Consider the following 25,932-nt stretch of genomic DNA (forward strand, 5'->3'; position numbering starts at 1 on the left):
AAGGAAGCTTAGTTTCAGAGGAAGCACAAATTAATGTGGCTTTGCATCCATAGTGCAGCTGGCCTAAGATGGCGGCTCCTGCGCAGACAGCAGTTTCCTTTCTACGCTGTCTAATATGAAGCATCCGGCACACCAGAAAGTTCTCGCTAAATGCACCCTCTTACTGCCTGCGTGATTCGTGTGAAACGTGAACGCGAAAAGAAGGAAAAAGGAGAAGAAGAATAAAGAATGCGTACGGTGTAACAGACGAGGCAACCAAAAGGCGGGAGTGTCGCTGTCTACCTGGCGATCTATCTATTGGCAGTCAATCCAAGATGGAGAAACACAACAAAGCACGAAAGCACCCGCATTCCCAGCAAGCAATAACAGCGGCCAAAAGGAAAGGAAGGGAGGGGGAGGGGGGCGTCTCGAGAGATAATTACAGGGGAGACGCGAGGACCGCAAGAGAAAGATACCTCCCCTCCTCCTCCTCCTCTTCCCCCAAAACAAAGAAAACAGCGTACAGAGAGTTCTGCGACTTTCCCACGCACGCAGTGCAATGCCTCCAACATTATGGCAGCTTTAGCTAATCCGCGGAGGAGAGGGCGGAGGTGGAATCTGCTTCACCTTCTGCGTCGCCTTCTTCCACATCACCACATCCTCGTTGCGTCGAGCCAGATCTGCCTGCACGCGCTGGAGTCGCTTCTCCTTCCGCGCCAGCCGGCGATCCCTCTCCTCCAAAATCGCCAGCCACGAGGACACCTGCTTGCTCAGCTGCTCCACCTCACCAATCTGCTGCTGTGCCGCGTTCTGCTGCTCGTTGTGCTGCCGCAGCCGCGCGTTGTGGTCCGCCTCCCGCTTCTTCAGCCGCTCCTTTCGATCATTCAGCACCTCCTCCAGTTTGGTCACCTCCCGCTCCACAATAATGCGGGCCTCGCGCTGCCGCGCCAGTTCCCGCTCTTTTTCGCTCAGTAAACGCCGCCTGTCGTCCATGGCGGCACCGCGGTCAATCACCGGCCGCGCAAACAACAGCGCCGCGGCGAACTTCGCCTCCATCGACGCCACGGCGGCCTCCACGGCTGCCGCTTCCCGACCGCGCACGTCATCCAGCGTGGCACCACCGGGCGGGGCGCTGCGCAGTTCCACATCTCGTGCCACGAGCCGGTTGCGCTGCTGGGCGAGTGCCTGCGCCTTGTCCTGGTGCGGCAGCGGCGGAGGGAAGCGCTCGATGCCGGTGCGTTCCACCACGTACTCGACACCGCGTTGTAAGAGGAGAAGTCGCCGATACGTCATTTCCAGCTGGTCAAAGGAGGAGGAGTTCACGGAGGGGAGGGCGGCAGGAGCGGCAGAGGAATTTACGCCTGTTGCTGGTGGCGAGGGGGACGCACTTGTCGTTCCCACCCCTGCTGCTGCCATCGCTGCTGCTGCTGCTGCTGCCGTGGAGAACGCGGCCCGGGAGGCGAACAGAGCCGTGTTTTCAGTGTTCAACGCCGCGTATGCTGCGGCAGGGGAGAGGTAGCTGTCGGAGCTGTCGGAGCTGTCCAGGGTGTCGCTTTCCGTGTCGGCATTCAATTCGACCGTCGGCGGTGACGTCGACATGGACGTCTCAGATGAAGCTGCCTCATCGGAGGTGCGAAACGGACTGTGGTGGTCGAGCTGCTGCGCCTGGTGCAGGCGGTGTTGGCGGTAAAGCTCTGCCGCCCGTTGGATGAGGGAGTGGGTGGAGTTTGAAGCAGCGGTGGCGGTGGCAGCAGCGGCAGACGATGCAACGCGTGTGGCGGAGGATGAACCTTGCGAAGGATCGTGTGCGGGTGGCGACGCAGCGGCGGCGGCTCTCCTGTCTGACGGCGGTTCGGTGCTGTGCCGGTCTGGTGAGTCGCTGTAGGCGCGAAAGATGCGCTGCAGCACGTTGTCCAGCGTGGGCGGGGGGTCTGCCTTTGACTCGCTTACCTGTTCGTCCTCTTCCGTGCAGTCGTCCTCCTCCTCCTCGTACTCTTCCACCTCCTCAATGTCGTACTCCACGCGCTCATTGTGCTCGTCTCCTTTGTTTTCCTCTGCGTCGCTCGACTCGCTGTAGTACCCAAACACAGCGGAAGCGTGCAGGGGAGAGGTGGTGGGGAGGGCAGCCGCATCGGTAGCTGCGGCAGGACCTGCCGAGGCTGCGGAGACGTACGGTGCCGCCGCTGCGGCAGAATTCAACGGAGAAGCAACGCTGCTTAGCGGCGAGGAATTCTTGTTGTTTGATTCCGCCGTGGCCGCCAAAGGGCTCGTTGAGGTTGAGTTCACAAAGTCCTCTGCCAAGCTGCGTGCCAGTCGTGGCGCAGGTGCGGGTGCGGGTGGCATTCGGTGGTGCGTCTGCGGCCGCGGTGAAGGGCGGACGGCGTCCGTCGTCCCTGAAGCGGAGCTTTTCGTCACTTCTGGCAGTGCCGGTGCGCCGTTCTGGTCATTGCCGACTGATGTGGGAGAAGATGTGAACGTGGACCTCGTAACCCCAGAGGTGGGGGAGACCTGGGAAACTGATTTGGTGAGCTGACCGGCGGCGGCGCACGTGTCGGCTTCGCGCCGCCGTTTATGTTAACGGAAGCTGTCGCTGCGGTTTCCACTGCTGTTCCTGCGGAAGCGGCTCTGCTGAAGATGGCAGCGATGGAGGCAGAAGAGCTGGATGTTGCTGCGCTGCGTGTGGCGGCAGCGTTGTACAGCTCCAAACGCTCCTGCAGCTGCTGAATGCGCTGCTGCTGTACGGTCTGCCGGTTCGCCTCCGTCATGACTTCAGACTGTATGTGCAAGTATATATTATGAATTGAGAGGTATGCTATGTACTGTAGAGACACACACAAAAAGGAGGCAACAATCAATAAAAAGATTACCTCTCTTTCTCTCTCGCTCTGTGTGTGTGTGTGTGCGTGTAGGGAAAAAAACAACAACTTAAAAAGAGCAATAATAATTGTTGTATGTGTGCTGATGCTGATCTCACACAAGTGCAGCTGACCAGCAAGAGTCCACGAATACGGTTTAGAAATTTCGGGTGGACGGTTCACGGAGACTCTCGCGTGAGCGATGGAGAGAGCGAGTAGCACACACACGGACGGCAGAAAGGACTGACAGTATTTTTGTATTTCTTTCTGCTGTTTTCTATAATTTCACTTCCGAGTCTTCCTCAATGTCAGAAAATAAATAAAAACTGAACCGCCTCGCCCGCAGGACCAAATGAGAGGAGGGAAATAGGAATAATAGCAAGTCCGAAGAAGGGCTTATTAAGGATAGCGGAAAAAGGAGGAAGCCGCCGAGTACAGCCGCCTTCTCCGTGTGGGAAGCGTCGCCGGGGCTTACGGGGACTCGATGAAAAAAGATGTTCTTTCGACTGTTGCTTGTTAACTGAACGCAGACGTTTCCTCCGACGAAGTAAGCTGGAGGAGGAGGGGTGGATGAAGAGAAAGAAGGGAGGAAAGCAGAATGAAATCACTTTTTTTTTCGAAGCTGAAGTTGGCATTGATCGGGAGCACAGAAGACGAGTAGTGGGCATTGTGTAATCCTTGTGTGCGTGCGTGGGGGCTTGTATCGGTGTACCCTCCCCCCCCCCCACACACACACAGAGACACAGCTAAGGGGAAGAAACGCCTTGCATGTAAAAGATATAGCGTCGAACGCCTTTCACCTTCCATTGACAATCAGACAGTCGCGGCCCTCTTTTCGCCTCCTTTTTTCGTTATCTTCCTGGTGTAGGTGTCTCTTCGCTCTTCTGCAGGAATCTAAAATCTAAGGAGATGTCAAGCTGTATGAACATAAAAGGGCGAAAACCAACAAGAGAAAAGAGAAAGGAAAGGGAGTGAGAGGCATCGGGTGCTCCGTACCGTCGGCGGTGAGCGGTTCCTCTGAACGACGGAGATCCCTTGTACGGAGAGCAACAACAGTATAAGCAAGAATAAAAGACACAAAGGAGGAGACAAGCCCTACAAAAGCATGAGAGAGTACAAATTCTAAAAAAGGAAAAAAAGGGATAAGAAAGATCTAAGCAGATAGGAGGAAGGAACAATAAAGGAAAGGGCGGAGATACTCATCTGTGCAGCTGAGGGAAGGCTTACCAGCAAAAAAGAACATATATATTAATGTGGGTGTTGGCGAGTCGAAGGAGGTGCGGTGCTTTCCGCTACGCCTCCGTTACGCCTCCGCTTGCTTTCGAATGAGGGCGCGAATTTCTGTCAGCAGATGCTTCTTTAGCACGTGATGCTGCGTTGCCAGTGACGAGCCCTCCTCTTTCAAAAAGACTTTCATCTCTCGCTTGGTTAGGCAAGCAAGACTCTGACGAATCGTGTGCTGCATCACGTACGCTTTCAGTTCGTCGTGGTGCATTGTGTACGTGCGCGCGGACTGCGGCGATTCAGCGGAGGACGAGCGAGAAGAAGCGGAAGTGCGACTGCCATGGCTTACACGCGGTGACGAGTCCGGCGAGTGCGTACGCTGCGAGGCGCCTGAAGGCGATGGCGGGGACGTCGAAGACGACCGGCTGCCAGGGCTGCAGTCGCCATGCTTTCCGGAAGGTGACTTCACGGCGGACGGCGGGGGAGCCGGGGGCAGCACCACCGAGTCGCGCTTCGGTGTCGTGCTCTGCGACGTCTCCACACGCGCCTTCTTGGACGGCGGTCGGTGCACGGACGTCCTCGCCGCCTCTTCTTCTTCCTCTTCTTCTTCTTCGCTTTCTTCCACTTCTTCCTCACTGCAGGACGACTCCGCATCAGCGAAGATAACCACCTTCGTCGGCGTCACGTTCTCCAGCTTATCGGGACTCACAAACCGGACCGACTTGCGAGGCGAGGCCTGGACCGGGCGACCTGCACCGTACACATTGTAGCTGCTGATGTTCTGCATGGCTTCGGCGGTCGGTGGCGCGACATGGGGTGGCAGCGGCGCCGGCGACGCGTCGACACCACCGTGCGGTGTCCGCTGCAACGACCGTCGAATGCGCTGAAGAAGCGACGGCGAGGATTGACTGTCGGACTCGTCCGCAGTGTTTGTTGAGCCCGTAGTAGCAGTAGCTGGTCCGGAGACAGGGGAGCTGCGTGCCGGCGCTGCAGGGGTCGGCGGAGGTGCCGGCAGCGGCGGAAGCGACGGCGACGGTGCGCGAAGGCCGAGCCACCCGCCGAGGCCGTTTCGGCTGGGCGACGGTGATGTGGGGGTGGCGTCCTCTTCACGACTTCCTCTTCCTCCTCCTGTGCGAGGTGCGTGGGCGCAACGGGAGTGGTGTGCGGTGCTGCGGGCACTGCCGGGGAGTCCTTCGCCGGCGAGGAGAACCCACCAAACCACCGCGTCGGAGTCTGCTGCTGTTGCTGCTGCTGCTGCTGCACGGGCGGGGCATCACCCTGCGACAGCGGCGGCGTCGGCGTGTCGGCACGACGCCCGGGCGACTGCGAAAGACGCTCTTCCAGAGCCTTGGCCACAAACAACTCTTGCTCCCGCGTGCGGTCCAGAAGCTCTTGGGCGCGCTGGATGACGTGGTCGCACTTCGTCGCGAACTCGCGCAGCGATGGGGAGCGGGTGGCGAGGTCGGCCGGCGCCGCGTTTATGCCGCGGCGTCGCGTGAGGGAGGAGGTTTGCACGCGACTGTGCAGGCCCGAATCGACGCGGCTCGGCACGTGGGAGTAGTCCGGCACGGGCGTTTCGTGGAAGACGGGGCGGGCGTGTAGTGGCTGCGCCGCCCCGATGGTGGAGGGGGAAGGGTCGACGGAGACGGTCTGACAGGGCTGCGCCTCGAGTGTGGTCTTCGCCCGTCGCAGACTGGACTTCGTAGGACGCAGGAAGGACATGGCGGTGCGCACGCCGCAAGGACATACAAGATTTCTGGTCCCACACTTCTGACTTCGACGCTGCTGCGGTTCTGCGAAGACGGTTCTTTTCCTCTGAACTTGAGAAGCACCAGATTGATGCCAACTTCTCTAAAAAGACTGTGAGGGGTGGGGTGGGGGGGGGGAATAGTTAAGAAAGATCTCTGACCGGTGCTTTCTTTGTCTTGCGTTGTGCCACGACTGTCAGCGTCGAGTTATGTAGATCTCATTCACCAGTGTAGTGACACACACAACCAGGGGGAAAAACAACGACAGTAAGAGAGATTGAGTGAGTAAGTCGAAAAAATAAAACACAACGAAGTTCGAGCTTTAATAATCAGCCCAGAACCGCAAAAGTGCGTCTTCTCGTGGAGGTGCGGCAACGCCACGACGCACACGCGCAATTTCCTTTCTACCTCCGCCGAGTTCAGAGCCGGCTGCTTTACCCCTCGTGCAAACGCTTAACCACGACGATGACAACAAGAACATTATCGGCAATCTGGAAACGTACGTGTTTGAAGCTACAAAGGAACACAACCGAGATTGAGGCCTTCTAACCTTTCATTTTTCTTCCAGTTTTGGTCATCTACAACATCAAGCAGAATTTTTTTTTCTACAATAGAGCTTTGGTACTTCGTTGCGCACGCGATGGGAGGCTGATACATGCATTTGCAGCCCCACACGAACTCAGCAAGAGGAATCAAATTTCAAAGTAAGACATCAAAAATAAAGAAACAGCAAGAAATAAGGAACTAATGTACATCACTACCTGTAGACGCTGTGGTCGTTTTGTTGTGGCCCTATGTCATCAAAAAGGCGGCGCAGAATGTAAAAAGCAGCGAGTAATAAACACCAGCGATTACCAGACACATTTCTCTTTTCTTTTATATATTTGCTTTTCCGTAGCAGCTCAGTCGTGCGCGCCCTTTTCTTCACCGCCGATGCGACTTTGGCGGCTGCGGACGGCCTTTGCGAGTCAGCGGGACTTCCACCCGGTACCGAAGCGCATCGAGCGCGGCGTCGGCGCTGTTTGACGGCGGCGGCGACGGCCCACGACCGATCGACAGCCGCACATCCGCGCACATCGTCGCCCTTTCCAACTCCGCCAATCGTGCTTGCACGGCCATAATGCGCACCGCCTGCCGCACCACGCTGATTTGCTGCTCCTTCAAGTTTGCGTGAAGCTGGAGCAACTGAAGATTGGATTGAGGAGCCATACTCATGCGACTAGCGCGAGAAGTGGGCTTTGAGGGCGGTGTCACGGTACCCGCTACGAACACTGGAGCAATCGAGGGAGCCGCGAGAGGTGAATTCACGGTTCGCCTGCCTGTTCGAGGCGAGCTTTGGCCTGGCGTGGCAGCAGTCCCGCTGCTGGTAACTGCACCGTCCAAGGAGAAACACGGAACAGCGGCGTCGAGCGGACCGTCTGCCACCGCCCCACCGCGACTTTTCCTCTCCCCGGCTGGCTCCACCCCCTGCTCCCACAAAGCGTTGTAGGCGAGGAGTGCCTCTTGGAGTTGGCGCTGTCGCTGCTGCAGCTCGTGCCGCATCTCGCGAATCGACAACAGGTCTACCTCCATCGCGGCGTCGTGCAGAAACAGCACGCGGCTGTGCGGGAGTGGCACACCAGACGTCGTCGTCGTATTTGTAGCGGCTGGCGAACCACTCGAAAGCCCGGCCACGTTGGGTGCCGCACGGCTGAGGGAGGTGCCACCCACCTCGCCACCACTGCCGGTGAAAAGATCAAAAGGATTCAGCCGGATGATACCAATTCTGCGTCGCTGAACCTCCACCGCGGCCTCGTCGGCGACGTCGACCGCCGCCGCTGCCTCCTTCGCTCTCTGCCCCGGCCCAGACACCGCCGTCACCACCGCCTCTGGAAACGGTGAAACGCTCAGCGAGGTGGCCGGCGAGTGTCGCGGCGGCCACGCGGACCCGTCACGCGAGCCCCGCCCGGCGTTAACGGAGGCACCGCCGCGATTCGCAGAGCTGCCGCGCGCACTGGCAGGCGCGCTGATCTCCGCCACCGCCCTCAGCGCGGGCCCCTCCACATAACGGAAGGTGTCCTCCACCGTCACATGGAGCAACAGCGGCTGCTGCAAGGCGGTGACGAGGTTGGGGGTGAGGGGCAGCTGCGCTGTGTACACGCCGGTGTCGGACAGCGAGCTGTGCCGGGCCGCCGTGCCATCCGGCGATGCCTTCGAGAGCACGAACGGGTCTCGAACGCCCGACAACCCGCCGCTCGCGGCGTTGCCGTAGGCACCAGTCGCACCACCAGCACCACCACCAGCGATGGCACAAACGGGGGAGGCACCCTTTCTGCGCTGCTTTGCTGCGGAGGCGGACGAAATGAGAGGCATGTTAGCACCGTGACGCACACCGTTGCGCTGTGGGGCGACCAAAGGCGGTGTCGCAAGACCAACTTCAAACTCTACTTGTACACCAGCGTTTGCCGGACTGCTCATCCGGTCGGCGGGATCTTCATGCTTGGTCTCAGGGGTGCCAAGCACCGCACCCACGCCGTCGCTACCACCCCAGCAGCCTTCGATGCACACCCGCGATGCTACTTCATAGAGCGGCAGCGCAGCCGCCACGCGCTTCCCGCCGGAGGTGACGGTGGCGCCAAAGGTGTTGCCGCGCGTCCCAAGCGGGGCACCAAGTCGACCACCACCGATGTCCGCCGCCGTGCTCGCCTTTACTTTCCGACTTCCAGGAGAGTTCTGTGCAGAGAGGGGTGCGAGGAGTGGCGACAGCACCCTCGACGTCGCCGGCGTGGTGAACGGGCTGGACAGCACGTCGCTCCCCCCTTGCGAGGACGCTGCGGCAGCCGCGGGGTTGCCCAGTCCCGCCAGCTCGTACACAAAGGCAGAGGACGGCAGCAGCTCCTCGATGGTGTGCGCCGGCACGACAGGCTCCAACGTGCTCAGACCGCGCAAGACGAGCAGCTCCATCTCCGCCACTATCGTCGTGCGCAGTGCCGCCTCGGCGGACAGGGGCAGCGGCTGCGCACTCTCTTCAATCGCGGCAGCGGAGAGGGAGATCTGCGACGTCGCAGAGGTGGTAGAGCGCCTCTGCACAGAAGACTTGATCGATCGCGAGACTTGGTCTATGCCTGACGACACCGCCTCGTGCGCCGCGTTGCCAATCTCCGTTCCCACCACCGCAGGTAGCGTCAGCTTGTGAATGGCCGGTGCTCGCTGCCCCGCCTTTTGATTCGGTGCTGCCCCTTCGACAGATACGTGCTCCATCGTCGCACCTGCGTCGGCCGCGTGCTCGCTGAACAGCATCTTCTGAAAGCTAAGCGTGCGTTCCTCGCTGGTGATGGCGACGCGGTCGAGCCTGTCCAGACGCACGCACCCGCGAATAACAGTCGTGCGATACGTGTCTAGAAAGGAGATTGGGTTGCCTTGGAAAGTGACCTCGGCCAGTGCGTCGTGCACCGCCACATCCCGCACGACGGCGTCGATGTCCGTCATGCAGTTGAAGGACGCGTCGAGCAACGTCAATGCGGGGAGAAGGGCAATAAAACTTACATCGCGCAGCTGATTGTAGGCGAGCCCGAGAGTGGTGAGCGACGTGTAAATGAAAGGCGTGTTCGTTGGGTTAAGGACGGGAGGGTACAAGAACGATTTTAGGTGGCATCCGCTGGCCACCACCACGCGACAGTGCGGGGGAAGCGTTCGCAGCTGTGTTAAGCCAGGGTTGCGGTTCAGCCGGAGCACTTCCATGCGGTCACACCGGGCCAACTCGCCCACCGCGTTGCCCAGTCGTTCCTCTGTCACGTTCAACTCAGTAAAAGTGGAAAAAAGAAAGCCCGCAGGCACGTGTGCGGCCTTTTCGTGTGCCATGGCGACGTGCAGACCCTTCAACTCGCCCGGCGAAAGGTGACCCCAGCGGCCCGCAAACCGCTCAGCGAGGGTGACGAGGTGCAGCAGAGCCTTGAAGTACGTGCGAACGGCACCGCGGATGGCGCGCAGCACGGAGGGGCCACACCGCCGCGTGGGCTCCATGTCGTCCCACCGCGGGAGCAGACCGTCCTCCTCCGCCTCCTCGCCGTCAGCGTTGTCCGCTTCCGTTACATCCAACTCCTTCTCCATGGAGGATGCATCCTCCACCGGCCCACTTGCTTGCTTCTTGATGCGCGAAAACCTCTTGTGTGTACTTCGTTTTGGGGGCACAGGCGAGGGAGAATCGGCCGATGCCCCAACGGCGCAGGTGCGACTCGCTTGCAATGCGCGCATCTTCTTAGTCCACTCCGTCAGAAAAGCAGAGGTGACGGGCTGCACCGCCGGGTGCTCAAACACGGCGCCGTTCTGCAGTTGCTGACGCAGCCCTGCCCCCTCTTCCTGAATCCGCGAGAAGGCTGCCCACGAGTTCACGCCGGTGTAGGTGTGGAAGATGTCATCCATCACGTCCGTTATGCCGCGAGTGGCGGCGCGAGTTTGGGCAGAGACGGCGCCGGCACTGTGAGGCAAGGAGGCTGCAGCCGCTTTTGTGGTTCGTTCGTCTGTTACGGACACCGGCCGCGGAGGGCACACGGAGCAGTGGGGATTCTTTCCTGCAGGAGCGGAGGCGTGCGAGCGGGCCTGCACGACGGGCACGTCGCGAACAACAAGTGCAGAGAACATCGTATAGATGGATGAGCGCCGTGGGAGGGTCTCCACTTCGCTACTAGACTGAAGAAGTAAATACCACTATAAATAAATAAAATGAATATTGATGAAGAGGTCGATGCTTTGATTGACCGAACGCCCGATATGGTACCACGGAGGCAAAAACCACTCAGTACGCCCTTCACTCTCGCTGGTAAGCGCGTCTGGCTCGCGGATGCTTTGCACAGATGAATCGAGTGAAGCCGCACGCTTCTGTTCGTCATGCGGTTAGAGTTGGGTGGGAGTCGACAGAAAAAATGGAGATGACCGCCGGTAATTGGAGCACCGAAGTTGCTCTCCTCCGAGAAAAAGCCCTGTTAGCCTGTGGATAAACCCCTAGTACTCCATTCCTTGTTTGAGAAGCGTTGCGCACAGTAAAAGTCTGAGTTCATCGAGTCAATCCAGCAGTTCCACCACTCTTCAAGAAAGTGTGTTGTTTTCATTTCTTTAATTCCCGTAAAGCTCGATAGTTGCCTATCATCTGCTGCTCTTCTGTCGTTCGTTGCTGCGGTCGTGTGCGTTTCTGTGAAGGTGCGCAAGAGTAGAGTTGAGAGTAACACAACGGAAACAATTATTTCGTTTGATTAGTTATATATAAATAAAAAGATTAAAGCAAACCATTAAAGTTTTATCTTTTCAATAACAGCCTTGAAAAAGGAATATGAATTGCATCCAGCAAAAAACGTATACTCGAGAGTAACAGACGAATACGAAAAAGAGGCAGCAAGCACACTGGCAAGACGTGCTTGCGCCCACGATACCTTTCCCTCCTCCCCCATTCCAGCTCGGAGATTTCAGCGGCAGATACAGCCAACTTTTGAATTTCTTCACACCTTTCCTTCTTCTCTTGCAGCTCGCTGCGACAGCCCCCAAACGCACGTTCTTCTGCAGATGAAAAAAAAAAACCCCTCGCCATCTGTTCGCAAAACGAACGAGGCGCCTCTCAACGAGTGTACACGCTCAGCTCCACCTTCAAACCCGAGACGTACCGCACCACGCGACGCACCTTCTCTTCCATCAGCTGCGCCGTGAAGCTGTCGGCGGTCACCGCTTCACGCAGCTGCTCCAACACAGCAGCGGGTGGCGAGGCGGTCCGTCCGGTTGTGGTGGCCAACGTGGACCACGTCGCTGCCTCGTAGCGGTGCTGTGCGGCTTCCAGCGTCTCCTTCACCGCCGCTGCCCACCCTTTCACCGGCAATTTTTTCGCTGGGGCCATCTTCAGCAGCGCGGCGATGAAGTGCGCCTGCGGGTAGAGGAACGCCTCAAAGGCGGCCGCGCTGTGCGGCTGCGCTGCGTCTGCCACGAGAGATTGCAAATAGGCACGCAGCTCTTCCAGCGCATCCGCGGAGACTTCAGAGGTGGCCTCGCCGAGAGAATCGACGTAGGGGCGCAGCACCTTCGCAAGCGACTGGATGGCGGGTAGGTACTCCACCGGCCCAGCGTCGGCAGCTTGCGCTTCCATGCGTTTGCACAGCAGCACCGGCGCGGCACTCGCCGGCGTCGTCGCTGCTTCGCTGTTCCCTTTTCCTTTGCCGCCTCCCTTGCGGGCGTTGCCGCTCTGACGACCCGTCTGCTGATGAAGGTGCACGGCCACCATGTCATGCAACAGGAAGGCGGAGGCGAGCATTTGCCGACTGCGGCGCAGCTGCCACCCCCGCGTGGGCACCGACACCAAGGTCTCCGTCAGTTCCTGCACCTGGGCGGAGTGGATATTGCCCAGAATCATCGACCGCGCCACCACCCAATCCGTATTGTCCACGAGGCTTTCCGCGTTGGCGCCGCTGAGTCTCTCCCACGCCTGCCACAAGGCCTCCGTGCGTGTCTCGAAGGACTCCACCACGTCCTTCTGCGTTTGGCACTCCGTCAGCACCGCCGCCAGCTCATTTGCCGGGTACTGCCAGCGGAAGAGGGAGTTGGTCTGCGCCGCCTCAAAGCGCTGCACGTCCTGCATCGCGGGCCATGAGGTGTAGTTGAACACCTTGGCCCGCAGCAGGCTGCAGTCGCGCTCTTGACGGCTGTAGTGGTCCTCCGCCCAGCTCTCCCATTCCCCAACATCTTCGAGGGCAAGACCACTCAGCATGGGCCAGTACCCAATGTGCGTCATGGTGTCCCGCTGGATGTTTTTGAAAGCGAGCTGGTGCAGCGCTGCGCAGTCGGTGATGCCCAGCAGGTTCGCGAAGCACACGGCGTAGATGAGCCACGTCGGGTTGTTCATGCGCCGATCCACGGACTGCAGGGCATCGAGGCCCCTCACGAGGTACGCGTAATCGGATGCGCCGTCCTTTGCCGCCGTGAAACCACGGAGAGCGGTGTTCAGCGCGACGGTGATGTAGCCATCGCACTGCCCTTCCTCACTCCACGCGAGGCCCTCGGACAGCTTGCGGCTGCTGTGGTACGCCTCCACACACTCGTCGAACAGCGTGTGCAGCTCCGCCGCGGCGGGTGTCGTCTCCCACGAGGCCACGTAGCAGCGCAGACCCAGCAGGCGTCGTGTGTGCACCTCCAGTTCATCGACAGACTCGTCGGTGGTGGTGGTGGTGGTCCGTGACCACTCGTAGATCTCCGCCGCGATGGCGGGCGTGAGGAAGGTGGAGAGGTCGAGGTAGCAGCTGGGCTTGCGGTAGAAGCGGCGTACGTAGGCCATCACCTTCGTGTGCACTTCGTCCTTGGCAGTCGGCAGGCTATGCAGTAGGTCGAGCTCGGCCAGGTAAGCGCCACGACGCACCTTGCTCGCGTGCTTCGACTCCTCTGCTACCTGCAGCTCCCGTGCGAGCTTCACCGCCTCCTCCAGGGAGTGGTGGGCAGTACGGCAGTCAATCGAGGCGCGCATCTCCGGCAATGGGCCGAGCACCTCCAGCACGGTGGTCTTCGCTTCTTCCTCGACCTCCTCCTCCTTCGCCGCCGTGGGCAAGAGCGATTCTTTATAGAGCGTGAAGGAGGTCCAGTTGTCGCTCTCTGCGGTCCACAGGTAACGCGCCACCGCGTTCGCTGCGGCGAAGCGACCAACTTTGCACAGCATCCTCGATAGCTGCTCGAGGCGAGTGGCGAGCAGGCCGATCTTGGCGGCGCGCTCACTCAACAGAAAGGCGATCGCCGTCGCGTACTGCCCTTGCTGGGCGAGGACGTCGACGTACGTCTGCACCGTGGAGGGCACGATGTGGCCCTTCTCTGTCAGCACCGCGGCATCCAGCAGTTTGGTGGCGAGCTTGAGCAGCATGTGGTCGTTGCTGTCGGCCGGCACCTGGGCCAGCATGCCCTGCACCATCCACACCTGGTACTTTGGGTCGCTGTACTGCCGGTACAGCTGCGTCGCCGTCTGCTGCACCTTTGCGTAGGCGCCCATGCGGGCGTAGGTTTGCACCAGGTTCTCCATGATTTGGCGCTCGTTTTGCAGCGGCTTCAGGCGCTCGTAGGTGGCGGCGAGCTCCTCCCAGCAGCAGCAGTTCTGCAGGACGTGGATGAGGGCGTTCACCGCCTTTGGCTTCGTGATCGTCTTTGCGCTGAGCTCGATCGCCCTCTTCTTCGCAAAGGGGTAGTTGCCCTCGCGCATCTTTAGCAGCGCCTCGGCGACGCCAAGGCTGTCGTCTTGCGGATACTTCTTCACGGCTGTCTCTAAGGCGCCCGCCGCCTGGTTGAGTTGATTGGAGTCGATGAGGTCAAAGACCCGAACAGCGGCGCGATCTGCGTCCATTGTGACCTAGGTTTTTGTTCGTTGCTCTCTTTCGGTGTGAGTTCGGTAATGGTGTGCGAAATCTGCGAGTTTTGAGATATGTCCGTGTGCGTGTGTGTGTGTGTTTGTGTGGGGTGCGTGTAGGCTCTGCTCCTGTGTACCAGAGTCAAGCGTACCTCAAACTATGCTGAAGAGATTCTTTTTCTTTCATAGGTGCGGAAAGCAGTAAGAGTATAATGTGAAAAACCAGAGAAAAAGAATAATTGCAGAGCGAAGAGACGCGTTGGAGCACTTACATTGCGCATTGCAGGTACAGACCTTTTCGGTCTTTATGGAAAGAGGGAGACCATTCACGCAGACTCCTTGGGAGAGCCAATGTGGTGGCGTCACGACTTGCGACTGGCGAGTGCTGTTCAGTTGAATTTGCTTTCTCGACAAACGTCGCTGCTTCGACAAATCAACCGCTGTTTCTTCCTTCTTCTCTGGCGGCGTGGAAACTCCGGTCATCAGTAGGAGCAGCAGCAACAGAAAACCGATACGAGAGCGTTGCACAGCACACAACCGCGGCTTACCTAAAAGGGAAGGATCCTGAAAGAAAAAAGAGGAAAACAGCGAGAGCAGATGCGCAGCAGCATTCAGTCCGCTTTGCTGTTCCCCGATGCATCTGCATGACCGGCCAACACGAGCCGCAAACTCGTCCGCAGCTGCTCGACGTCCATCCCTCGGTGCCGCCGCAGCACGGACACGTCCAGCGTCGGTAGCTGCTCCGCCAGTTGCGTCACTGGCAAAGAAAAAAGAAAGCGACCGGCCGCGAGACCGTCGGCCAGCTCCAGCTGATGGTCCGACATGAGCTGCCGATTTGGCACGACAACGAGCGGCCGGCACGCCTGCAGGCCTTCCAAGATGGTGCCGGCACCTGCGTGGGTAACGACGAGGGTTGCCGTGCGAATTAACGCGTCGAGGTGGGGCCGGTAGGGAAAGGCTTCCACACGAAGGCCACCGCAGATCCACTGCTGCACCGGTGACGACAATGGAGCTTCGCCGTCCTGCAGCGTTGCCCGCATCGCCGTCGCACCAGCCGGCATGGACAGCGCCGCCGTGCCATACTGAACGTACAGCGTCGATAAGCGAAAATGCTTCTTCAGAGCCGCGCAGAGCGTGGGCTGCACCATCGTTTCGACGAGGGCAGTGAACCTTGTAGAACCCACGGTGACCAGCGCGTAGGGCTCCTGTTCGGACGGCAGAGGGGGTGGAAAGCGATCCGAAGCGAAGGCAGCAGCCGTTGTGGTAGTCGTGCCGCTGCTGACGCCTTGCGTTTCATCGGCTTCCTCGCAGCCGATGTACACCAGCGTGCCACGACGACGGCACTGCTGCACCGCCTTCTCCAGCGATCGCCAGTGCACCGTGAAGACGTCTGCCACAAACGGCGCCAGCAACCGCCCCGTCAGCGAAAGGTGGGCCACGCAAGTAAAGGACTCCATGTACACGATCGCAGGCCGCTTGTACCACCACGGCAGGCACGCGGCGACGCACAGGGCGGCCGCAATCACGGGGATGCACACGCCAGGGCCGTTTGTCAGCAACACATCGGGCCGCTCCGCAAAGATCACACGTAACGAGGCAGCGGCCGCCTCCAGAGTCGAGGCAACAGAGGTGATGTAGCTCTGACCCACTTCACGTGCGCGTGGAATTTTGTAGACGATGGCGCGACGCTTGAAGAGCTTCTGCTCCTGCTGCTGTGCAAGATCGCCGGAGTGGGCGTCGGTCGCACTCACGACATAAAACGGTCGGTTGTCGTGCCAGAAGGCAGACGGTAGTTCGCTGATGGCGCGCAGCATCTCACTTGTGTGTCCGCCGGAGCCCAAAACGACGCCGATTTTCATGGGACGACGGTGCGGTGCACAGAGCGCCACGGGTTGGTGGTGCCATACACTGAGCCATAGCGAAAGTAGGAACGCGCATAAGAGCAGCAGCAGCACAACGAGGGCTAAGAACCACATTTTATGTGCGTGCGTGTGTGGGTGCACGAGAGTGCTTGTGACAGAGGAAGCACGACTAGCCTCAAAATACTATTTTGAGAAATATACAAATTAATGCTCAGCTGCAACGCGTAATCGTCTTTCAAGAAGAATAAGGCACTCTGCTTCTTCTCCCTTCTTGCACGTTTTTCGTGTGTGCAGACCTTTGCAGCTCCTCAGAGATTACAGACGCCGGTAGTGTAACAGAAGCGTTTAAAGAAAAGCAATAATAATAATAATAGTGAATGCGGTGATCGGAAAGAGTAGAGGGCGGGCAGAATCGCTTTTCCCACTTTTGTGTAGTGGAGCGGACATGGTAATTGTCAAGCTACTCACGTTGTAAACACCCCACAAATCAGCCGCGAAACCACTGCGGTCGACAGGATTGTCACATCCTGTGCTAACAAATACCTGTCGAACAATTATTCCTTCTTTCTTTGGGTTAGTAGTACTATACAAGTCAATTGAGCGAACCAAGCAGGCCGTTCACCGCGTGTGCGCCGTACGACGCTTTGCAGGCGCCGCCACCCACTCATAAGTCACCAGCTCGTCCTCCGCCGTCGACGCGGCTACGCCCAAGGCGTCGCGCCGCAGTGCGCCGAGGCCGCCACGGCCCTCGTCCAGGTTCTGTCGCACGCCGTCCACCACCTGACCACCGTGTGCGCCGCGTCCCCAGCGTCGACTGCCGTCACACCCGACATCCCAGCTGACCGAGACAACGCGGTCGTCCAGCAGCGACCCGTTCAGCCCCTGCACCGCCCTCACCGCCGCCGCCTGGGACTCGTACACGATGAAGCAAAACCCACACGGGCAGCGGGTTGCTTCGTTGAGGCCAATGACAACATCGCGTATGTGCCCACACGGCGCGAAGTGGTCGTACAGCTGCGCCTCAGTGGTGTAGAAGGACAGATTACCGACGTAGACGGTGGTGCTGTCGTTCAGCTGCTCCTGTCGCCGCTCCTGGAACTCTTCCGTGGTGAGCAGCGATCGCAGGAGCTCGTGCCGGTCCACGTACTGCATGCGCGGCACGCTGTCGACGAGGTCGCTCGACATTCCTGCTGCGCAGTGCTCACAGTGTCCTGAGGAAATGGTAGTAATACTGCTCTGCGTTTTCTTTGAATGCGGGAACGAAAGGCAAATACATTGAAAAGCGCAAAGGACATAGTGTGGAAGAAAGAGAGGAGTAAATGAAACGTGTTTTGCATGTCGCTTGTGCAAATACCTAAAGAAAGACTCGCACATGCACGTCTGGGAGAGTGAAACGGGCCAGCAACTTTTTTTTTTGCCTCCTTTCTTCTTCTTTCTGTTTGTCTGTCTGTTTGTTTGTTTAAACGCTAACTGAAGGACAACGTTACATTGACACAGGCAAATATCCAACAACCACAACCACACGTACTGCGTCACACATTCGCTCGTCAGGATGCGGAGGAGAAATCAAACCGTCTCTTTTCTCTTTCCCTTTAAGTTTATGTGTGTGATTACGGAGTACGCAACAACAGTGTGAACGAGCGAAGGAACACAACTCAAAGCACGCCAAACGCAGAGGACTCGCACAACGAGACAAGGAGGGAATCTTACGGAACAATCCTCAAAGGACGAAAGGGAGAGAAAGAGACTACGCCGCAACAATAACAGCAAAGAAAAAAAAAAACAGAGCAAGAATGACGAAAGAAAGCTTAAGAACGATATAAGACAAATATAGATATTACTTTTGCTGCTCGTCACATCGCGATGCTTCCAAGAAAGGGGCGCCGCTCTCTCTCTCTCTACTACCCCTTTCCTTTTTGTGTATCTCTGTGTATATATATAGATGGAGAAGGCTGATAATGCAACAACACGAAATGCCACTGTGGGTTTACGTCTCCCTGTGCCGCTACACTCCTCTCTTGCTCAAACTGAACTGCCGTATTCTGCTTTTCATCTTACAAGGACAACGATAAGAAAAAAGCAGCTCAACAAACCGAGTTGTATCGTGGCGAGAGAATAAAGATGGCGGAGAAGGAGCATCGTGTGCAACGCGCGCAAACACCGACAAGGAAGCGCCAAGTGGAGATGGTGGGAGGATATAACCTCAAAGCGAAGAACGAAGAAAAAAAAAAAGAAGCAGCGACGGAGACGATAGCGTGCCCAACCAATCAAACATTTCAGATCAACTGTGCACACGGCGTGTGCGTCAGAAAAAAAGAAAAAGAAAGAGAGAAAGGGGAAAAATAAACCTCGTCCGGTGTATTCGAGGAACGAGCGTTGCGCAAACGAAAACAAACAACCAAAAAGCGGAGAATCTACAAAGGAAAAAAGAACTGGCAATAAGAATTGGGCATACACCTTTGCTTTGACAGCTACAAATGAAAGAGCGCCAACGCAACGCCGTGCGCTACACCGGTTATTGTGCCTTTCTTGTAAACGCTGGAGGCAAAAATATATCGCCCCCTTCCCAAGCAAAATTGTGAATAAAACACAATAATAACAGCCGTAGTTAGAGTGTATTACGTTAGACGCTTGTGCTGTTCACGGCAGCTTCCCCTTCACGCTTCTTGTTCAAGTATTCGCGGTAGCGCTGCCCACGCGTAGACTCCGGCTCGTCCACGGCGTCCTCGCGCGGGCGAGCGGCGCTGCTCCGGACGCTGCTCGGCTCACTTTCCGCACCGACATCGCCGGGCAAGAACGGCGACGACAGCTGATAGCCTAGCTCCGCCTCTACAAGCTTCCGCCCGTCAATGATGCGCTGCCGCACCGCCGGACTCTCCGTGTTGTTCGGGTTGTGAATCTCCATCCCGACCAACGCCAGCACCTGCTGCGTGAGTTGGAAGAAGACGATGATGGCGATGAACGGAATCATGAGCGGGAGCAGCTTGTTTACGTAGGAGCCGAAGAGAAGACCTATGTCCATGTTGCTGCGGTACACATGCCCGTACGCGACGTCCACACGCGTCTCGCTCGCCGTGGAAGACAAACCCGAAATGAGCAGAAAGTTGTAGCACAGCGGCATGAGCAGACGCACGAGGAAGGTTTCGTTGAAGCAGAGGGAGGCGTTGTCGGCGATGCTGGGGTAGATCACGTAGACGTCGAACACCTTGAACTGGAAGGCAGCCCAGTAGGCGCAGTAAGCCATGTAGAAGAGAAAGATGATCGACCCCGGCAGGTGGACGGAGCTCTTCATGATGAGCTCAATCACGCCGAGTGGGTGACCGACCCAGTCACGCAGCGGCATCGTCAGTTCACTCCACAGGATGAAGAGGGTCAGGACGGAGCAGACAACACAGCCAGTGTAGTACACGTACGCGCGAATTGGGAACCACAGCTTCTTGAGACGGTTGTTCGTGCTCTTCACACCACGCACAATCTGATCGAGCGAGTCGCACTTACGCACGGTCGACGTCCAGCGGTAATTCGTGCGGTTCACCACCTTAATCGCCTTCTTCAGGCGGGCGTTCAGCTCCACCAAGTGCTCGAGCGACACGTCGCCGTTGTCGTTCGACGGCGAGGCCTTGACACGCTGCGCCGCGATGTGGTACATCGGCACCTCGCGATCGGCATTTGAGATCAGCTCCAGCATGGAGGTCAGGTGCGGCCGGTTCTCGTCGGAGACCTGCGGGTCAATGCTGATCAGCTCTGACTTGATCGCAGCGAGGTCCATCGCGGCCAGGTCCAGGTCCTCTTGGATGTCGGTGGCCTCATAGAGGCGTCGCCGCAGCAAGCGCTTGGCGTCGGCGTAGCGGTAGAGCATGCGTGGCACCCCGACCAGGCCGGCCGGCATAAAGAGGGTGAGAATTAGGAGACCCCACGCATTGGCCAAGGAGATGACCACCTTCAACACGTTGGCCACGGAGTGGTACGAGTTGGTGATGATAACAAAGTACACGAGGGCGGCAACGATCACCACGATGATGATGGCGTATAGGATCAGGTTCAGCTTGATCGAGTGCATGATGCGCCCCTTCACGCTGAACTCGCCGACTTCCGTGTACATCTGGCAAACAGGGAGCGAAACCCAGGCGCAGAAGTATGTGGCGGCGAAGATGGTGATCCAGAAGTAGCGCATCCAGCCCTGCGCGTCGCCCGGCCGCGTTTGTGCTGTGAGGGATGCGTCCACGTCCAGCACGAGCAGCGGAAAAGGTAAGACACACATGTACACGGAAATTACGTGCCAGATGGCACACATGAGAGGAATGTACTTGATGGACTCCTTTGTGTAGTAGCGGTAGGCCGCTACACTGGCCACGAGGGCCAGAACGGAGAAGATCACCGTCCACACAATGTAAACTGCGGTCATTGATTACCGTCAAGTGTTTAGAGGTGCGTGCAGATGAGAAACCAAAACTCTGTTTAGAGCTTAAAAGAGTGCTTCCTACTTGGCTTCGAGTGCTTCTGTCGTTTCTGCGCCTAACCCTTGCTCCACAGCAACAACAAAACCAGAGACGCTGGCGCTCTCGTCCAGACAAATGGTAAACAAATGTAGAGAGTTGGTGAAATGCAGAAGCGGAAAAACACAAGAAGGGCTTCGCAAGTAGGACGTGTGCGTATCAGAAGCGTACGGAGCAGCGAACGCGCCACAAAGAAAGAGAACACTAAATAAATCAGCGAGAAGAGCAGACGAAAGAAAGAGCAGCTGTTGGCAAAACAGAATTTAGAGTCTGGAGGCGGCAACAAGAACAAGAACTAGAAGTCCACGACGAAGGGGGGCGAGAAAACAACTACGCACACGTCAACAAACGCGCTCACGACAAGATTCGGCAAAGAAAGAAAGAGGGCAGAGATTAGTTTCCGTTCTCAATGGAACCCCTCTAATTCGCGGAGAACACCTCACCGCTGAGATAGTAGAAAAATAAGAAAGGGAGAGGAGAGGCGCTGGTGTCAGACGTACGCAGAAAGCTGTGCTTCAGCCCGTGTTGAGAGACCAAAACACGAGCAGCAGTGGTAGAAAGGTGGACAGAGAAAGGTGGGGGAGGGGGGGGGGGTGGCACGACATCTGGGTTGCATAAAGGCCTAAAAACGTACTCGCAAAAGGGGCTGACCCACAAAAAGCACAGCACATTTCCTTTTTCTCCGCCTGATCCCCCTCACTGATTCAACACACACACACGCACGCACGCACCCGACAAGCAGAAGATGGCGAGAGGCGGATAGAAACAACGCTTTCATGAGAAGCAAAAGAAGCTTCTGTTTCGTTAAGACGGTTGCACCACTGTTTTGACTAACACACCGCAGATCACATCTGCATAACAAAAGAGATAAATAATACTTCGAAATCGGTTACTTACGTTACACCAAAGAGCACCACTTCGACAAGGAAAACACCTCCACCAACACACACACACACACAGAGAGAGAGAGAGAAGGTGATCACTTCAAGATTCATCCCCAAGAGAACTAATGTAGCTCTGCTCTTTCCCTCCCTCTTTTACTGGCAGAAAAAACGACAGTGACTGAACGAAAGCGTACCGTCACAACGGAACTGTAGCTGCTGTTGTGGCTGTACAGCCGCTGTGCATCGGGGCTGCGGTCCACCTGAAGCGATACTCGTCGTCTGTAAAGCTACAAAAACCGTAAAAGCAATAGCCAACAGCAACAACATGACAACGCATCACTTATTCGCCCCCATTTCTTCTTTCCCCCCTCTCATGCGAACTTACGCGTTTTCAGCCTGCTCCACCTTGACGGCGAGCACGTCGCGCTGTTCCAGCACCGCCACCAGCTCGTCACGCACCGGGTTCGGCTCCATCGCCTTGAGCTGCATCGCAAGGCGGTTCTTGTCCATTGTCTGCTTCGTCAGCTTCTGCTGCAGCTGCGTCACTTCTCCCTTGCTCATCTCCTTCGTGGGCGATGCGGGCTCGCCGAGGGTGGCGGTCTTCTGCGTGTACTCCGCCAGCGACTTCTTCGCCTCCGCGAGCGCCGCGGGCAGCTCCTCGTCGCTCGTGTGCAGAACGGTATCGAGGCGCGTCTTCTCCTTCATTACCAGCGCCACGTCCACCTTCATCTTTGCTGCCTCTTCTGCGGAGAGCTGGCCGGGCTTGGGGCTGCCCTTGCCGCTCCTCTTCTTTGCGCCGAGGCCTTCGTTCAGCAGCACCGCGCCGCGGCTCTCCAGCTGGCGCTCGATGGCGGCCGTGTCGACCTTTCGGGCCTGACTCTTCAGCCGTGCCTCGTTCTCCTCCTTGCGGCGCAGCATCGCCTGAAAGCGCTCCTGTGCCTCGAGGAACTCCGCCTCCTTGCGCTTCTCTTCCTCCTCCTGCTGCCGCTTGCGCTCAGCCAGCTGCTCCTCTGTCGTCAGACCCTCCTCCTCCGCCTCGCTCTCGCTATCGTCGTTGACGTCGCGGCCCTTGGCGCGGTTCTCAAAGACAAACTTCTTGCGATCCTTGTCGTTGTCGCGCTCCTCCTTCAGCACGGCGTTCTGCCGCGTCATCAGGGCCAGCTCGAAGCCGTGCAGCAGCTTGTCGTCCATCGACGGATCACGCGTGAGATGGCCCGAGACGGACAGCAGCAGCTTCTCGTAGTTGGGGGAGTCATGGAAGTTGGCGCGCAGAAAGTTTTCGGTCACTTTAGCCATGGCGAGGGCGTAGACCTGACCCCTCTTCAGCTCGCCATACTGGAAGGTGTAAGTGTCTTTTTCGGCTGACATGGTGCTGGGACGGGGAGAAAGCGGATAGACAGTAGGAATAATAGTGAGTTGTAGGAAGAGAAGAGGTAGTATTTGGTTTGTAGAAGAGTTCCTACCGAATAAGACAAAACCGGAAAAAAGAATAGTGGAATGAAACGGGTACAACATAAGAGGTTGTGTTTGCGTTTACCCGTGTGTGTGTGTGTGTGTCGTCCGGCACGGAAAATGCGAAGAAAGAGAGGGGAGAGAAGGGAAAACACATACATGTAGATATAAAGACGTTGCTAGAAGGCAAATGCAGGCATGTTTTCTTCCCGTGCAGTGACAGCGAGAAGGAAAGTGAAGGGTACGTGGGTGTTGAGACCGATGCAGCTGGTTTGAGACATCGCATTTGAATTGCTGCTGACCAAACACGAGAAACAGCTGACCAGCATCACGATCAAAGTACGTAGCGCTTCTTTGCAAATATGTCTTCGCATGCGAAAATAAAGGAGGACACATTAGCGGTTCAGCAGCAGTCCGGCATCCTACGAATTTGTCATATTTCTCTTCTTTTAAAGAGCTGCAACAACGCAGCACACACACACACACACACACACACACACAGAGAAAAAGAGGTTCGACATTACCCCACCGTTGTCCTTAAACGTGTGAGAACGAAACACGCCCCTACTTCGGGTAAAGCAACCCCGGCTTACCGATGCGCATTGGGCGACGCTGGTCGCACATTTCCGGCAGGATACTGCTGTTGCTGAGGCTGCTGTACGCCGTCTTTCGGCATCATCACATACCCCACCGCCACCGTGGAGTTCGCCGTGTTGTCCTGCACGTGCACGAACTCCTGCGGCGTCACACGGGCAGCTGGCATCGCTTGCTGTGGGACGTAGGCTTGCGGCTGGAAAGGCACCGGGGTAATGTTCGGCCGACTGCCCGACGGCGACGCCGGCCGCGGTGAAGCGACAGCTGCCGGCGACGGTGCGGACGTAGATGGGAGAGGGGTCGGCGCGTTCGTTTCTGCTGCGCTAGGGTGGGCGAGCGGGGGCACCGTCCCCCACCGCACCTCGACCTGCGCCGCACCCGCCGCCGTCACCTCATCCCGCACCCCGGGGAATAGGAAGGCGTTGTTCTCGCTGCGCGGCGGCTCGCCCCACTGCCCTTCGCCCTGTCCCCACTGCCCGCCCGCCGGGATCGGCGCGTTGAGGCCAGGAATGCGGATCTCCGGGTACGCCGGGGGCAGGCGTCGCATCGCTTGCATGCTGTAGAGCCACGGCGGCGGCGCCGTCGGGCCGATGCCGAGTGCTTGCCGAAGCCGCGACGATAGAACACCAGGTACGTGGTGCGTCTTCACGCGCCACTTCCCCTCGTAGAACACGTCGCCCACGCTGCTCAGTTCCACCTGGTATGTTTTGTGGCGCAGGGGGGTGCCGGTCATGAAGCAGGAGAGAAAGGCGATGCGATTGGGGCTCGCCTTCTTGTCCTTGGTGGCGCGGATTTTCTCAATGCCCAGGGCCGCCACCTCCGCCGGCACAATCCCAACGGCCTCCTCGCGGTCTGCCTGGCGAGAGAGGAAGGTGCGCTGCAACTTCCAGTGGCTCGGCACCGGCACCGTGTGCGGCTCCATCTTCATGCGCACCGTGAAGAGGGGGTCCACGGCGTTGCCGTCGTGCTCGCTGACGATCTCTGTCGCCGCCGGTCCGAATTTCTCCGCGGCGCGCACCTTCAGCTCTTCCCACGACATCTTATGGTGCTTCCGCCCCGCCAGTGCGGAGGAGGAGGGGCGTGTACCGCCTTTAGAACCGGCGCCCAACGAGGGCAGCACCACCCGGTCACCTTCGTCGCCCTCTTCGTTGTGCTCTTTGCCGAGTGCTGCTGCGGCGGCCGACGAGGGTTCGTTGCTGCCCTCTGCTGCAGCTGCGGCGGCGCTGCCGTCCTTAACGGAAGGCTCGCCCTCTGCGTGTTCGGCGGCCTCCTCCACCAGCGGCGGTGCGGGGGCGAGGGTGTAGATGATCTCCTCAGTCTTTTCCTCCGTTGCCTCCAACAACAGCTTGTCTTGAATACGTTGGCTAATGCTCTTCAGCTGCTCGGCACGCTCGCGGCGCGCCGCCTTCTTCTCCTTCTTGGATTTAGCCATGATGCTACCCTTTCGTCGAAGTATGCGAAGGGATGTGGGTGTTTCTTTGAAAGATAAGACACCTCGTACAAGAAGCCCTTCAACGCAGAAATCGAATGTTCCACCGCAGCAACAAGGGGAGAGAAAGAAAAAAACAAAATGATTGCAAACTACCGGTGCTAGACGATCGCCTCTCTCGAAAAAAACGGCAACTCCAACAACAAACAGTAACAGGGACACTCTACCTTGCCCTTCTACCCAGCATGTGAATCTCAGCGGGCTTGGCTTCCGAAATTCTTTCACGCGACGGAGACGTGTTGAGGCAAATTCGACTTCAGAAGCAAAAAACGAAAATGAGACGAAAGAAGTGGATGAAGTTGAGTGATAAACACGGAGGAGAAGGAAAGACAAACACACGAAAACCACGAGGGGGGGGGGGAGGGGCCAACAAACGACGTTGAGCAACATATCAAACAGGCAAAAAAAGCACAATGAACTCTGCATGACTGTCGCACGACAGTACACGGAGACACCGATGTCTGGTGTGCTCGATGATCTGTGTTGTTTTTCTGTGCTATTGTCTCATCATCAGCCTCGCTTGCTGTTTTCCCGGCCAAAAAGCTACGCAGCTAGAGTTCCGTTTCTATCAGCAACCGGTGCACCGTAGCTGAAACCTCTCAGCTTTTCTTTCCTTCAGCGTCGCGTCACATCTCATTGTTCGCTTGTTATGTGTAGATGTACAACATAAATATATATATGCTCAGCTAATGGCCCAGGTGTGTGCACGCGTGTGATACCCACGAACCATTTTTCCTTTTCCGATAAACGTTTGCGAGTAACTCCCTCGGAGAAGACAGAACGAAAACAAACCCAGCTAGCGAGACCCAACAACAACGAGCTTCACCGTGCAAATAAAACTCCCCATAAAACAAAAACAAAAGCGCCAACACACGCACACACAGAAGAAAAAAAAAAAAGCAGCTACGAAAAAAAGCGGTGAGACGCAGCGAAACCTTTTCCCCTCCAGCTTCGTTTGCAAGACGGCGCTTCTTTCTTTGTGTTGTTCGCTGCAACCGCAGCGGATACTCG

The 25,932-nt window shown here is 57.5% G+C and overlaps 9 protein-coding genes across 11 annotated transcripts; all 9 read right to left on the reverse strand.

Annotated features, from left to right (window-relative positions):
* Positions 1 to 561: 561 nt before the first annotated feature.
* On the reverse strand, positions 562 to 2,322 carry ABB37_02755 (hypothetical protein; the record flags this gene model as incomplete). Its single annotated transcript, XM_015799864.1, has 1 exon — positions 562 to 2,322. The coding sequence occupies one exon, from the start codon at positions 2,320 to 2,322 to the stop codon at positions 562 to 564; it is 1,761 nt and encodes a 586-aa protein (XP_015661466.1).
* Positions 2,323 to 4,137: 1,815 nt separating this feature from the next.
* On the reverse strand, positions 4,138 to 4,845 carry ABB37_02756 (hypothetical protein; the record flags this gene model as incomplete). The annotated part of the gene is made up of 1 exon (XM_015799865.1): positions 4,138 to 4,845. One exon carries the CDS (start codon positions 4,843 to 4,845, stop codon positions 4,138 to 4,140), a length of 708 nt encoding a protein of 235 aa, XP_015661467.1.
* A 1,885-nt stretch (positions 4,846 to 6,730) lies between these two features.
* Positions 6,731 to 10,664, reverse strand: ABB37_02757 (hypothetical protein; the record flags this gene model as incomplete). Its single annotated transcript, XM_015799866.1, has 1 exon — positions 6,731 to 10,664. Exon 1 carries the CDS (start codon positions 10,424 to 10,426, stop codon positions 6,731 to 6,733), a length of 3,696 nt encoding a protein of 1,231 aa, XP_015661468.1. The 5' UTR covers positions 10,427 to 10,664.
* Positions 10,665 to 11,393: 729 nt separating this feature from the next.
* Positions 11,394 to 14,325, reverse strand: ABB37_02758 (hypothetical protein; the record flags this gene model as incomplete). Its single annotated transcript, XM_015799867.1, has 1 exon — positions 11,394 to 14,325. The coding sequence occupies exon 1, from the start codon at positions 14,139 to 14,141 to the stop codon at positions 11,394 to 11,396; it is 2,748 nt and encodes a 915-aa protein (XP_015661469.1). The 5' UTR covers positions 14,142 to 14,325.
* Positions 14,326 to 14,755: 430 nt separating this feature from the next.
* ABB37_02759 (putative Glycosyltransferase family 28 protein) lies at positions 14,756 to 16,314 on the reverse strand (the record flags this gene model as incomplete). Its single annotated transcript, XM_015799868.1, has 1 exon — positions 14,756 to 16,314. The coding sequence occupies exon 1, from the start codon at positions 16,118 to 16,120 to the stop codon at positions 14,756 to 14,758; it is 1,365 nt and encodes a 454-aa protein (XP_015661470.1). The 5' UTR covers positions 16,121 to 16,314.
* A 310-nt stretch (positions 16,315 to 16,624) lies between these two features.
* On the reverse strand, positions 16,625 to 17,252 carry ABB37_02760 (putative nuclear cap binding protein; the record flags this gene model as incomplete). Its single annotated transcript, XM_015799869.1, has 1 exon — positions 16,625 to 17,252. The coding sequence occupies exon 1, from the start codon at positions 17,189 to 17,191 to the stop codon at positions 16,625 to 16,627; it is 567 nt and encodes a 188-aa protein (XP_015661471.1). The 5' UTR covers positions 17,192 to 17,252.
* A 1,377-nt stretch (positions 17,253 to 18,629) lies between these two features.
* Positions 18,630 to 21,016, reverse strand: ABB37_02761 (hypothetical protein; the record flags this gene model as incomplete). 3 transcript variants are annotated; one of them, XM_015799872.1, is made up of 1 exon in its annotated part: positions 18,630 to 21,016. In XM_015799872.1, the coding sequence occupies exon 1, from the start codon at positions 20,409 to 20,411 to the stop codon at positions 18,630 to 18,632; it is 1,782 nt and encodes a 593-aa protein (XP_015661474.1). In that variant the 5' UTR covers positions 20,412 to 21,016. The 3 variants fall into 3 exon arrangements, with proteins under 3 accessions (XP_015661474.1, XP_015661473.1, XP_015661472.1); XM_015799871.1 differs by having other exon boundaries at positions 18,630 to 21,011; XM_015799870.1 differs by having other exon boundaries at positions 18,630 to 20,948.
* Positions 21,017 to 21,767: 751 nt separating this feature from the next.
* On the reverse strand, positions 21,768 to 22,846 carry ABB37_02762 (hypothetical protein; the record flags this gene model as incomplete). The annotated part of the gene is made up of 1 exon (XM_015799873.1): positions 21,768 to 22,846. The coding sequence occupies exon 1, from the start codon at positions 22,752 to 22,754 to the stop codon at positions 21,768 to 21,770; it is 987 nt and encodes a 328-aa protein (XP_015661475.1). The 5' UTR covers positions 22,755 to 22,846.
* A 581-nt stretch (positions 22,847 to 23,427) lies between these two features.
* Positions 23,428 to 25,176, reverse strand: ABB37_02763 (putative spliceosome-associated protein; the record flags this gene model as incomplete). The annotated part of the gene is made up of 1 exon (XM_015799874.1): positions 23,428 to 25,176. Exon 1 carries the CDS (start codon positions 24,862 to 24,864, stop codon positions 23,428 to 23,430), a length of 1,437 nt encoding a protein of 478 aa, XP_015661476.1. The 5' UTR covers positions 24,865 to 25,176.
* Between the last annotated feature and the right edge of the window lie 756 nt (positions 25,177 to 25,932).

The sequence above is a fragment of the Leptomonas pyrrhocoris genome (assembly GCF_001293395.1).
Source record: "Leptomonas pyrrhocoris isolate H10 chromosome Unknown, whole genome shotgun sequence".
Taxonomy (NCBI): Eukaryota; Euglenozoa; class Kinetoplastea; order Trypanosomatida; family Trypanosomatidae; genus Leptomonas; species Leptomonas pyrrhocoris.